Source organism: Antennarius striatus, chromosome 13 (genome assembly GCF_040054535.1).
Source record: "Antennarius striatus isolate MH-2024 chromosome 13, ASM4005453v1, whole genome shotgun sequence".
Taxonomy (NCBI): domain Eukaryota; kingdom Metazoa; phylum Chordata; class Actinopteri; order Lophiiformes; family Antennariidae; genus Antennarius; species Antennarius striatus.
Genome location: NC_090788.1, coordinates 17616767 through 17629803, shown reverse-complemented (window position 1 = coordinate 17629803; position 13037 = coordinate 17616767). Strand labels below are relative to the sequence as shown.

General features: G+C 40.4%; 1 protein-coding gene across 1 annotated transcript in view; it reads right to left on the bottom strand.

Moving 5' to 3' along the window:
- mtnr1bb (melatonin receptor 1Bb) overlaps positions 1–12567 on the bottom strand; it is a 36766-nt gene extending 24199 nt beyond the window's left edge. The window contains exon 1 of the mRNA XM_068331224.1: positions 11602–12567. Within this exon, the coding sequence (XP_068187325.1) occupies positions 11602–11809 (208 nt within the window). The 5' untranslated portion in view covers positions 11810–12567. The remainder of the gene's footprint in view (positions 1–11601) is intronic.
- Positions 12568–13037: the final 470 nt, after the last annotated feature.

Below are 13037 nucleotides of genomic sequence, written 5' to 3'. Positions count from 1 at the left end.
CACCGCTGACACATTTGATTGATACAACAAGCGCGTCAAAGTTGAACTTTCAGCCTCACATTGTGTGGACGGTAAGCCTTTTCTTTATAAAATGGAAATCTTCATTATCCGAGGCTTTAAGTTCGGTCTTAGTTAAGCTGTCTGGGAGGTTCGAACTAAAATCATTCTGTCAAAAGATTTTTAAAACCGTCATAATTAAAGAACGTGAATTCTTTTAAGTTAGATCTATCTAGAATAATTGACCAGATGCTTTTAAAATCAATATAAAAAATTCATATTTGTCCTCTAAGCTTTTATGTACATTTACAGTCTATATCTCAGAAGGGCTGCAGATTAAGAAGCAACCTCCCTGCTTCACTGTCTCACCCTCTGTCTGCCTGGAACAAACATTCTGTTTGTTTGTCTTTCATGCAGTCTTTTGGCATGAACACGGTTCCACTCATCCCTGTGACAACCCCTCTGCTCCTTTATTCTATTCTCATTTTCTCATCCTAGATTGCCCTTAATATCTCACGTCTTCTCTATTTCACCTTCCTCCTTTCATTCTGTTCCTCCTCCTGCCTCTCTTGCTGCAAATCCCTTGCTTCTTCAACCTCTTCACCCACTGCTGCCTGAGGGTTTTGAGAAACTGTTATATAATGCACTTCAAGCCATCACAATGCATGCATTATGGATATGAGGGGAACACAACAGGAATTATGGGATTCAATAAGGAATAAAGGAATTAAATTACCTATCGCTTGTTTCGCACATCAAATAGCTCAATCTATTGTGTTCATGAATATTGAGATGAAAGAAAACCCTTGTGACATTTTCCCATATGTGCAAACTTGTGCGGTTAAGTCACCCTCCACCCCCCCCACCCCACCCCACCACCCCCTCTCAGCACTAAAGCACTGATAACAACTGGGTGACTGTGATAACACATGACAGTAGTTCTTACATTGTCCCAGCTGCGCCTCTTCCGTTTATAAAACACTATCACACTAAGACCCCTCATAGTGAACGATTTCAGTCCTCTTCTTATCTAAATGTTGGCCTGCCAGTTTCTACTATACAGCTTCTGTCCTCTTCTTTTGTTGTTGTTGTTGGTGATGTTGTTGTTTGCTTTTGAGGTGCATCCAAAAGGTTTGCTTCCATTCTCATGTCTCCCCCCACCTATCCTTGTTCCTCTCCATCTAGCTGGTCTGAGCCCTTCCTGTTTCCTCTATCCTGCTGTCTGTGTTTAAGGGAATTACAGAAGTCACGCTTTACCCCAAAAGATACAGGAAAGTGTGTGGACACCGTTCAGGCAGAAGTAGGCTCCCAGAGCACTCAAAGACTGCTGAAAACATCCCCACCAGTCGTGTCCAACCTTCTCCTTTGCCTAAATACTCACTGAGTAGGAAGGGAGAAAAAAAAACAGTAAAACGAAATGATGAAAGAATTATATGGCAAAGCCTCAACACATACAGAAAATCCCCCAAAGCCCCACAGACACTCTCCTCTCATGCATTATAGATCAGTGGCATCTTAGCTCCCCTATGGATTCTACATGAAACATTACGGTGTGACGAGACAGAGTGGCTAATATTTGTCACAATGGGATGTATAATGGGATGTCAAATGAAATTTTAACGCACAGTTCCAAATGATTTGATGGATTCCTTCAAATCAAACTTCAACAGAGGCCCTCAACTAATCTCTTCCTTTTCTTTTTGAGCTACAGCTTAACCATCTCTATTTCACCTGTTATGTGATCTCTCTCGCTCCCTACCTGCAACTCTCCATGCACATAAAAAAGGACCAATGGGGTTACCAGGCGGACGTACAACCTCGCCCGCCTTCAGCTGTCCGATTTTGAGAATCTTTTTTTTTTTTCCCCAAACATGCATCAGAAAGCTGGAAAAAGCTCCTAGGGATTAAAGAAAATCTGAACAATCTGACAACCTGTTCAGCTGGCTGATCTCCTGTTTTGATTCCAATGAATTAAAATCAAGAATCCAAGAGCCCCCATGGCATAAAGCCTAGGTTGGGGGCATAAATTATGGTAGCAACCAGAGAGAGACGAGCATCTGAGTATATCCACTGGGTAATAGTGGAAATGAAGGGCATAAGTAAGTGATGAGCAGAATATTAAAATGCAAGAGTTGAGGATGGACACTTTATCAGTTAGGGAATTTTTACCTTAATCAAAGGTCAATTTCTGCAGTCTGTAGGTATGCAAGCTTGAGATGTAAGTGATGCTGGAAAAACAAGAAATATGCTTGTGTAATCAGCACTTTTAAAAACATTTTAAACCAGGGTTACAGAATGTTTTTATATAAAAACAAATATATACATATATAAAGACTCTGTACCTGCTTTTCACAGCATATTTGGTTATGAAAGTTCTCCGGCTGCTTCTTAGCTCTTTGTTTTATGCAGCCGTCTGATCCAATATGATGACAGAAAATGGAATTGTTGTTCGAGGGAGAACCAAAAAATAATGAACTGGAAGGAAAGTCATTTTTATGAACACCATTACCTGCTGTAGATAGCTGCAGGTTACACTGTAACTGCTGCTCTCTGAGTAAAGACACTATCTCTCCAACCAGCTGCGCATTCCATATGTACCAGGTTTCAACCCCATCTGACAGATGACATGGATTATTATGTAAGATACACCAGCTGCACTGGCATGCATGCATGCACGTACGCACACGCGCACACACACACACACACACACACACACACACACACACACACACACACACACACACACATACACACACACACACACACACACACACAGTCTTTACTGAGAGAACGGTTACAACATAACCAACAGTTCTCTATCTGATCAAGGCTATCTCGCCACCCAGCTACATTTTCCATATCTAGATTCTCCCTGAGAGACACCAAGACTAGAGAACACAGGGGTGAAGGGGCCACTCGAGCGAGCCTGCCAGATGAATGTGGAACTGACATATGCATAAGTAGCACCCTAACCTAGGCCTCTGACCACCAGAGCACTAATCCTCTCAGGGTACCACAGACACTTTCCATCAAGTAGCATGCCAAACGGCCTCTGCAAGGAGAGCAAACACTGCCAGTCAGAACTGGATCACTTTAGGAGATGGGAGAAAGTAGCTGTGGTGCAGATCCCTGTCAAACATGCCCCCTCCACAGTGCCAAGGAGGTCAAAACTCCACTGGCAAGAGTGTGTCCATACGTCAGTAGGGATAGATGCAACCACCGCTCAAAATACGTGTGGATAACCTGATCAGGTGGGACAGAGCTACAGCGAGTCTATGACTAGTTCCAGGCCTGGTTTCTGTGGACATGACTGCCTCTAATTAAATGATGACACTGTCACTTAGATGGGATGTTGTGGAATTTAAGCAGACCTGCTGCCCTCTGGACTTTCTGCCACTTCTTTCACCAAGGAGACAGAGAGGGAGAGGAAGGGAGAGGGAGAGAGAGGTTGACAAGTAATCAGTGAGTGGATATAATTGAAACAAAAGGCTTGTGCTTTAGTCCTCATCCACATATTCTTCTTATTGGGCTGCAGACTGACAGTGAAGTTATAACTATATTTATCTAAGCCTTAGCTGTACCTGCCAAACTATATTGGGGGAGACAAGAGGAAGAGAGGAGCAGCAGAGTCACGGTTGGCATCAAACCCGTGACCGCTGCTGAAGGAATGTACACCTTCAGTGCCTGCAGGACAAAGATGATTTTTTTTTTTTTTTGCTCATAAAATAGCATTTCATTTTCTTCTAGACAACACCAAAAGTACAAAAAAACCTGAAATAGCAATATACCTCTAATGTGCTCATCTGTGGGCTGATCTAGATTGACAGAGGTTCCTAAAACTAAAGTGAATCTATCATTCCCCATTTAGCGTGCTCACATCTGAACGCTAAAGTCATTTCTCAGGTAGTTTTTGAGGAGATAATTTTGTATAAAATGGTAGCAGGATTCAATTGTAGTCTCACTTTGAGCTGCATATTCACTATGATAAATAATATAAATATTATTACTTGAACATCATTAAGAACTTCAAAATGAAACAATTGAAATAGGACTGAAATTTGCATTTTTACTTAAAAGTTAAGGCAAGATATACTGGAAAATAATATAAGAGCTTGATTGTGTCTCGGCTTCAAAAGGACATTTACCAAACCAATCACTTATGGAAACATTTTTTCTCTCCTCAAAGAGATGTGTTTAATTCATTTAAAATTACATATGTCACAGTCATTAATAGGCTCTAGCAGAAATAAGCAGTTCATGGGCATCTCCTAATAACTGCTATTGTAGACAGGGCAGCAGGATGGTGTTTGTGTTCAGAGAGAATCCTTCCAATAGTCTGCCAACAGCCAGTGTCTCCTGTCAAAATGTCTCAGCATGAGACACAGAAATCCTCCATACTTATTCACTGGGAGACACTGTGGATTAGGCTGTAAAATGAACGTCTAAAAATGAAAGGATGAAAGGATGTGAAATGGAAACCTAGGAATTTTCTAATAAAATAAATGCTTGCGTTTCAACATAAGTTTTCCCGCACGCACGCACACACACACGCACACGCACACGCACACGCGCACACGCACTTCTCACACAATGCCTGTCTTCTCACACAATTGCTATCTTTTGATACCAATGCACAGACTTGCATTCAGTCACTGGGGGGCTAGCAGTAAAGATAGCTGCTACTCATCTCCTGTACATCTATATGATTTCAACCAAGCTTCAAATCTTGACCAAGAAAAAAACTGTAAAAAACAAATTAAGAGTGACTGAACTCTGGAGAGTCGCTCTTCGTAAGTGTAATTATACCAGCTCAGACATACACATGTGCATACTTGCACTTTCTCTCTCTTGTGCATGCATATTTAATGTCACTTTTCATGTTTTATCAATGTGAGAGTGACCTAAACTACAGCACAGATAAAGGTAGAGTAAAGGTAGCAGCCTCATTGTAAAGATTCAGTTTTGGACAGGGCAAACTAACTCTGGCTGTGCTTTTTAATTCTGAAAGTTAATACTGTTAGCCCAGCTTTGGCTGTTTGCAGATATTCTCATGAAATTCAGGACTCCTAACTGATACCATGATTCAAAATGTGGCCTCTGTATCAGGATAATTACTATTTGTTTAAATTATGAAAAAGATTCTCTCCTGTTTCATTCATTTTTATATGCCGTGGATTGCCTTAACCAAGAAATGCTTTGATTAAAGACTGAGAATTTAATGTTTTAATTCTCTATAAGAAAAAAAAAAACCATGTTTGGATGATCTGGCTGGATTAGATCTGTCAAATGCAATTCAAAGGAAACAGTTCGACAGCTGGGTGAGCCATAATGACTTTTGTTAATTGAGAGAGAGAAAAAGAGTCAGTTCATTATCACAATAGAGATTGTCAATATACATTCAGGGCAATACAGAGACAATCACATCAAGCAGGGTTTTCAGCTCTGCCTATGTGCCTTTTTTTTCCTTTTAATGTTTCCTAAGTTCTTCTTTTCTTAATGGGAGATACATTAAAAGCTACTTAATTAAGTGACTTCATCTGCATTCTGACCACTGCTCTGCACAAATGGCTGCTCTGTTTTAATCTTTTAAGGTATTCATAAATCAATGCCTTCTCTACCAAAAACAACTTATTTATTTCACTTCTGTCTTCGATATCAAATATCTTTAATAAAGTTTTCCCCCAACTTCCCAGTTAGGTCTCTGCAGACTCACATTTAGCTTCAACGTGGTGCATCGTCAAAATGGTGAGGCACCAAAATGACTTATTTAGGTTAGGAAAAGATCTCAGGGGGGTTGTGAGATGTCCTTTTGCTGGTGAACAACCTCCAGCCTGTGGTGTGCTGAGGCACCCGTAAATAGGTTGTAGTCTTCCAGATTTCACACATAATACTTTTTAATGAATGTTGTTGTTGTTGTGGTGGTTGTTTTTTTTTTTTTAATAGGTTCATGTGAGTTTTATGAATAAAACATTAAATAGAAAAAAAAATGCATTTCCTACTTTTTGATGATGGGGAAAGTTGTTAAAAAGTTTGTGGTCCAGGCCGTCGGGCCCCCACATAACCAGGGTTGCGTGATTTGGATTCAAATCAATATAATGAGCAATAATGGTTATTCCTTTTCTTTTGCTGTGTTTAGAGTTAGGGTTAGGATTAGGGTTACCACTGAATATATTTCAGTGGGATTTGGTAGAATGTTGGGACATGGGAAAAGAAAGATCCAGTTACATTTTGGACTGATTCCTAATGAAAATGCAGATCTAGGACTCATTTTCTTTCACATTTTGCCCTTTTTTTCTTTTTCAAAATTTCACCAATTTCAATTGTAGGAAATATCCAACAAATACAATGACGTATTTGAACACAGATCAAGCAAAATGTGAGGGTTTGTTGGGTCCCAGCAGAGGTATTTGCTTTACTGAGTGTCATTCTAGTTTGTTTGTTTCTCTGCTTGTTGGCCTGATTATGGAAAAAAGATACCACTTGCCAAAAAACTATGCAGAGTTAGGGAACACGGGCCAAATAAGAATGCATTCAGTTTTGGTGCAGATATGGACACAGAGGCAAATGAAGGATTTTTTCTTCAACATTAACTTTGAATGGGGTTATCTTCTTTTCCCTTTCTATTATAAGACCAGTATAGGCTTGTGTAGGATTCTTTGTCCTTCAATGTATTTGGCTGGATGTGGACATGGATTGAATTGGAACAGCACTTGGAAGGTGACCAATGACATTTCCCAAGTACAGACAGGAACACAGAATGAAAGACGCCTTAGTTTGAAGTTTTTCAGCACCATGCTGAGACAGACACAGAGGCTGTTATTTAGTGTTTCAGAACCATGGACAGAGGCAGCCTCATAGCCACTGGATGTGAAGCGCTACAATGAGTTTTACAGGGGTTTTTATTTTCTTCCAAGTCTCAGTCTTAACAGGGGAATATTTTAAGCATTTTTTTTTCTTTTTTTTTGTAGAACCAGAAAGCTTCAGAGCAAAGTTTGTGGAGACAAAACGAGGGTAAGGGCGAGACTTGATGGGAAAAAGTCTTTGTGAGGAGAGCCTCTGTAATATGTGATCCTGTAAAACTCTCTTTGAAGGTTTGTACTCTCAAAGACAAATGTCAGATGGAGGAAAGAAAACTCCACGCAACAACACAAAGCACTTTTCACTCACTTGCACACTCATAGCTTTGTAGTGGTTTTTTTTGTGCATCTGTATGTAAAAGCTCTCATGTGTGACTGAAACATTGTAATTTAAAAGGACAAAATTTGGGGAATGAAATGAGTCTAATGGTTCATCACTGCTTGAAATTTGCGTGACCATAGTGCAAGTTGCTGACTCACAGCAGCACATAATGAGTAAGAAGGTCCTTTGTATGAAACATTGAGGCCTTTAAAAAGACAACACAGGAAAAAGAAATGCGAGAGTGTGGAAATTGCAATGTTTAATCGGGATGTTATGTGTTTTTATTCATCTAAATTACATCTTTATGACAGTCAGTGTCATAATAATCATAACGTACTGTAATATTTGCTACATCATGAGCATGGACATTGAGTCGATCATCATCAGACTAATGTAATACATTTGTCTAACACTGAGCAATCAGTTTATTCTACTGCAACAAGAGCAGCTTCTGCAAAGTTGTGGCAACTGTAATGGTTCGTGCAGGCCCACTGTTCCTGCTCTGACTGTTTATATAAAACTCAGGTGTTTCTTTCCCTTGAAAATGTTGAGTGGGTTGTTTCGATGTACAGTAATCATCCTTTGAGTTCATGACTGTAGGTTCTGAGTGGGCAGCCTGAGTTGAGAGAGATCAGTTTTAAGCAGACGTGCATCAATATGAGTGGCAAGAAGACAATATAAAACACAGTCAGGAGATGTAGACTGTAGGTAAAAACAGGAATACCAGCAACACGCCATCTTGAACAGAAAATTAAGGAAGCGAATATTTAATTAAGATTTAATCATAAAACTTTGATTTAAAAAAAATTCATTCATCACATGTTTTTGCAAATAACTAGCTCTATAATGGTCTTTTTTTAGTCAATTGTAGGCATATTATCTACCTAAAGACATGTAGGAGACTCACCCGTCTGTCTGTCTGTTTGTCCTTTCATCCATCCATCCATCCATCCATCCATCCATCCAACAAGACTGACTGTAACTGTACTATTAGTCCTCCACAGCTCTTTGGGTGATGTCATTGTCCCAATTCAGTAAAAGATTAATATGATCATTCTTTCCTCTTGCATTCAGGCCAAGAGCACTTACCCTTAGAAGCACAAGAGGTGCTTGAATCAGTCTCCGTGGATAGATAAACGTGTTTTGCCAACAGCTAAATATGATATCATCCAATGTGATGATTTTTTTATGTAATGCCAGTGTGCGTAGTGTGAAGTTTTTGTGGGGCACAAACTACAGTTCCTGCAAGATTTTCACTGCAGCCACAACGCTGTGAGCGCTCACTGTTATACATTTGATAAGCATAGTCTCACAACTGTCTTACATTTAAAAAGGTTCCTTCAAACTAGCGCAAGAGTAAAAATGAAAAGATGCAGAGATGAAGATGAAAAACGCTCCATGATCACAACAGCCAGCTCTCTTTTCTGTAAACCATCAATGTCATGTTCACTCGAATGTCAGGAAGACTTCTATTTCCTCGCACTACATTCTCTGAATGCCTCATTCTCAAGCCTGTCAGCATGCATACAACCTAATGAGACAACCATTAAAATGCTGTTTGCAGATAAATCCATAACCAAATAAAACTACTTCACATATGTGTTCTCAGATTTTGGTTCAAGGTGATTCAGGCCTAGAAGTAAGCTGAATTTTACTAAACCTTAGTTTAAAAATGCATGTGCTAGATTGCATAATATGGGATTCTTTCTTTGAAGGCAAGCCAACATGAAAATGCTCCAGTGATGATTGTGTCCATCTAAACAGAAAAAGTCCAAAAAAGGCAAATAAATATTTTCTCGTGTGAGCAGATACAACTGGGCTTCATTAAATCTTTAAATGAAAGGAACTGGCTGTTTTGGTTAATTCTCAGGGCGTTTAGGGCCTTACTAATAAGGAGGGAAAAATCCTGGTTGCTTCATACTGGCTGAAAAAAATACTGCTGAATATGCAAATAAATTCATATTTCTTGCCCTAATTGTTGCCTGATAAAGTAGAAAATAGCTGGTCAGCACAGAGCTGTGGACTTCACTGCTTAAGATTTCCAACTTGTTTTAGTCTCGCATTTTTAATGCTTTTCCCCCTGAATATACACCTGTATCATAGTGTCAGATATTTGTTTTAGGAATCATTTGTTTCATTAATCTTCAAAAGAAAAGAAATATATCTTGGTTTGTTTTTTTAAAGAATTATACAGTAAAGGAATAAGAACAAATCATTCTAGAAAGATGTTTATATACGTCCATTTTCTTGTAGACAACATGATTGTAATTGTCTCGCCTTCGGCTGCTCATCTGCCTTGTGGATCACTGACCTGCTGGAGCCTTTCCCAGTTGACAGGCGAGAGGCGGGGTGTACACCGGATAAGACGCCAGGTCATTGCAGGGCCACACAGAAAGATAAATACCCATTCATGCTCTCACTCACACCTGCAGACAGTTTGGTATGATCAAGTCACCTCAATTGTATGTTTTTGGAGGAAACTGGAGAACCTGGAGAGAACCCATGCAGTGAACATACAGAAGGGAATCGAAACTGGAAAGTTTTGCTGTGAGACAATAATGCTACCCACTGCGCCACTCTGATGCCATGGTTATATTTTTTACTCAATAGGAAAAAAAGGCCAATTACAGAGATTTCACTGAGTTTTTGTTTTATTTCTTTCTTTCTTTTTCTGACGAAAAGGTGTTTCGGTGCCCTGTTGTTTTTCTGATTCTGATTCTGACTTCATTCTTTATGATTTGGCATTGTGCTGCACAAGGCCTCCTGGGTAATTTCACATTTTCTAATCAGAAAAAGGTTCATCAACATCAACACTGTTAGCTTTTTCAAAAGAGATCACCTGCACTTATTAACCAGCTGGCAGGTGTGAACCACACAATCTTTTGAACTTCACCAGTAAATAGTTCAGGAACGAGGTGAGAGAGACGGCAACCTTTCAGGTGGAAACCACAAGGTATCAGCCGAGCTGCCATGACTTTGTAAAATAAATGTGTGACACATAATTGGCCAGCTGAGTCTTCAACACACCACTTCTGAGCTAAAAGCTCAGATCTAGTAGCTATCGCTGTGCCCACTGCACAACCATGTGTTCTGTTTAGATGCCCTTCAGCAAGATTTGTAGCCTCTGGTGCTTTAGATAATGGTGTCAATTACAGTTGAAATTATTCTACTCTATCATATGTCAGCTTTACTGGTAGAATATACTATGTGTCAGCTGTTTCCAATACCCACATCGAATAAGACAGAAGTTTTGGAATGTAACTTTTGGGGTCTGTTTTTCGAAAAACTGCGCCTGGAGGAGGAAGAACATTCTACTAACGGTGAAACGTGGTGTAGCATTGGTGACACTCCAGGGCTGCTTTGCTACCTCGGGCATCAAAAATTACAAGCATGTAGTGATAAGGTGGATTCCATAACCTGTTAAGAATTCTTTGAAGAAAAATGTCTAGTCATCTGTGAGGAAGCTGAAGCTTGCATTTCATTGATGTTCCAGGAGGATAGTTATCCCAAACATACCAAATCTACCAAGACACAGTTTCAGAGGATGTCCTGGATTATTCTACACAGTTACTCGATTTGAATCCCATGAAAATTATCTTACAGCACATAAACTCTGAATATTACAGAGCTGGAGGCATTTGTCCTTGAAAAAATCAGCTAAGATTCCTCAATGAATGTGCTAGATTCTGGTAGCTGATTATAAATCATGTTTGCTGCAGGTCCCAGAGTGAAAATATTTCTTTACAAAGAAGTGAAGACTAAATCATTCAGAAATTTAGCAATTGTGCGCTTAAACAAAAGTAGGATTTGGGAGTATATTTAGGGAAATGGTATACCGAACTACTAAGAGTATTGTTGTTTGATGTGAGTCTTGCAAACAGCTGATAAATGACATATTTTGCAAATAAATCTGAAATAGAGGTTGTTATTGTTGTCAGTTAGTTTTGCTTCCCTGTATGGGTGAGAAAGGGTTATAATTCAAACAGATTGCAAACTGGATTTTTTATTTTTTATTTTTTTTGTAGATTGGAACCCTGATCTCAAAAGGTAAGTAGAAGGTTATGTACAGTTCAACTGCAATAAAAAAAATGTGTTGAAATTACTTTTGGATTCATTGATGAGAATGGGAATGCGGGTCGAAATATATTATAAAGGTCTCTGGGTAAATACATACACTGAGTATAAGAAGCAAAGGTGAAACATTGATTTACTTCACCAGAATGAACTGCAGAATCGATCTCACACGTAGGCGCACATAGCCTGCGTTCCTCTGTATACGGCCCCTATCATAGGAATGTTATTTATTTTTTTTGTCCTTTGCATGTTGTAAATAATGACCTTCCCCAATAAAACTAGAGTTTACTGCTTAATCTGCGGCTGTGCGCTCTTATTTCTGCAGGTTTCCTGATTATGATATTTTCTTACCCGCGTTCCTCAGCTTGCGGTTCCTGAACACCGAGATGATAACCAGGAGATTGCCCAGGACGTCAACCACCGTGGTGAAGATCAAGACGCTGGCCAGGATTCCGATGACCCAGGCGGGGCGGGCGCTCCCCTCCGTGGCCAGTGCCCGCTCCAGCTGCCCCAGCCGTTGCTCTGTCCGGTTCTTTAAGGGCGTGAATGTGTCCGGCATCACTGGCCCACAGCCTGGCGATAGATCACCCCCAATTGTTTTATGTCCCACAGGTACTCCCGGTACCTGCGTCCTAAATCAAACATGGAGCACAAACCGGTGCCTCTCCGAGTTCCACAAGAGCGCACATAAAGTCTGCTACTTAACGACGGTATGAGTTACTGGGTTTTGTGAGGCGTAACCCCCAGTTATAAAGTTACATCTACTCTTGACGGTCTTCTATCTTCAAGTCCATCCATCCGTGCGCCACCAGAGAGGACCGGACACGCGTCGGGTGTCACACCTTCTCCCCCTTAGGACGTAAATAATGAGTCGGTGGGAAGAAGACGCTCCGGGTCAGTCATGTTTCAAATCTCCATCCTTTTCAAGTGCCAGCGGTTTACTGGATGACATCTCCCCGCGTCTGAACGCACCCACGCTGGGAAGAAGAAAAAAGAAAAAAAAAAAAAAAAAACCCCACGAAAGGCTATTCCTTTCTAAAATGTCAAACCTCACCGCCGCGGGAGACGCTCTTATTTATGTGTTATTTTTTGTGCAAAGGGAAATACAAATTGTCTTCCTTATCCATTTGCAATAGGAGTGCCATCCGACCCAGCCGTTGTGGGGCGGCACAGTGGTAAAATTTCACAGAGAAAGCCCCTCAGTTCGGCACATAGCAGGATGTGGAGAATTCCACCGAGTGAGGACGCGTCTTCACAAACAACATTTTATTACCCTTGACTCGGCTTTAACGCGTTTCTCCCCCTCTCTCTCTCTCCCCTGACTGTCTTAAAGCTCCCCCCCCCCGCCATATCCCGCTGCCCCGCCGAGGCGTGCGTCCGTCGTCTCCCCAGCCGTTCCCAACGTGACTTTTCAGAATCTGTCCTGATCTGCTCGACGCGCGGAGTTCCACTGAGCGTAAAACACACAGCAAGTGGGTCGGCACGGAAAGTTAATATAGTCAAGGGTGAACCATGAAACATTTTGAAAGACACATATAGTCTGCAGTATAGGTGTTAGAGATTTCATTAGGATTCGTTAATGTATGAACATTTAAGACACTCCCAATGTGAAGGGGGTCACTAGTCCTAAACTTCTGCACTGATGATCATTAAAATCAGTTGATTCCTTTTAAGCACAATTGATAAAAATGCTGACAAAATCTTAATGGACATGCTAAAGGTTATAGTTTTTAAAAAAAAAAACAGTTTGTTTGTTTTAAAATGTTGAAACAAGCAGAGAGAAATTC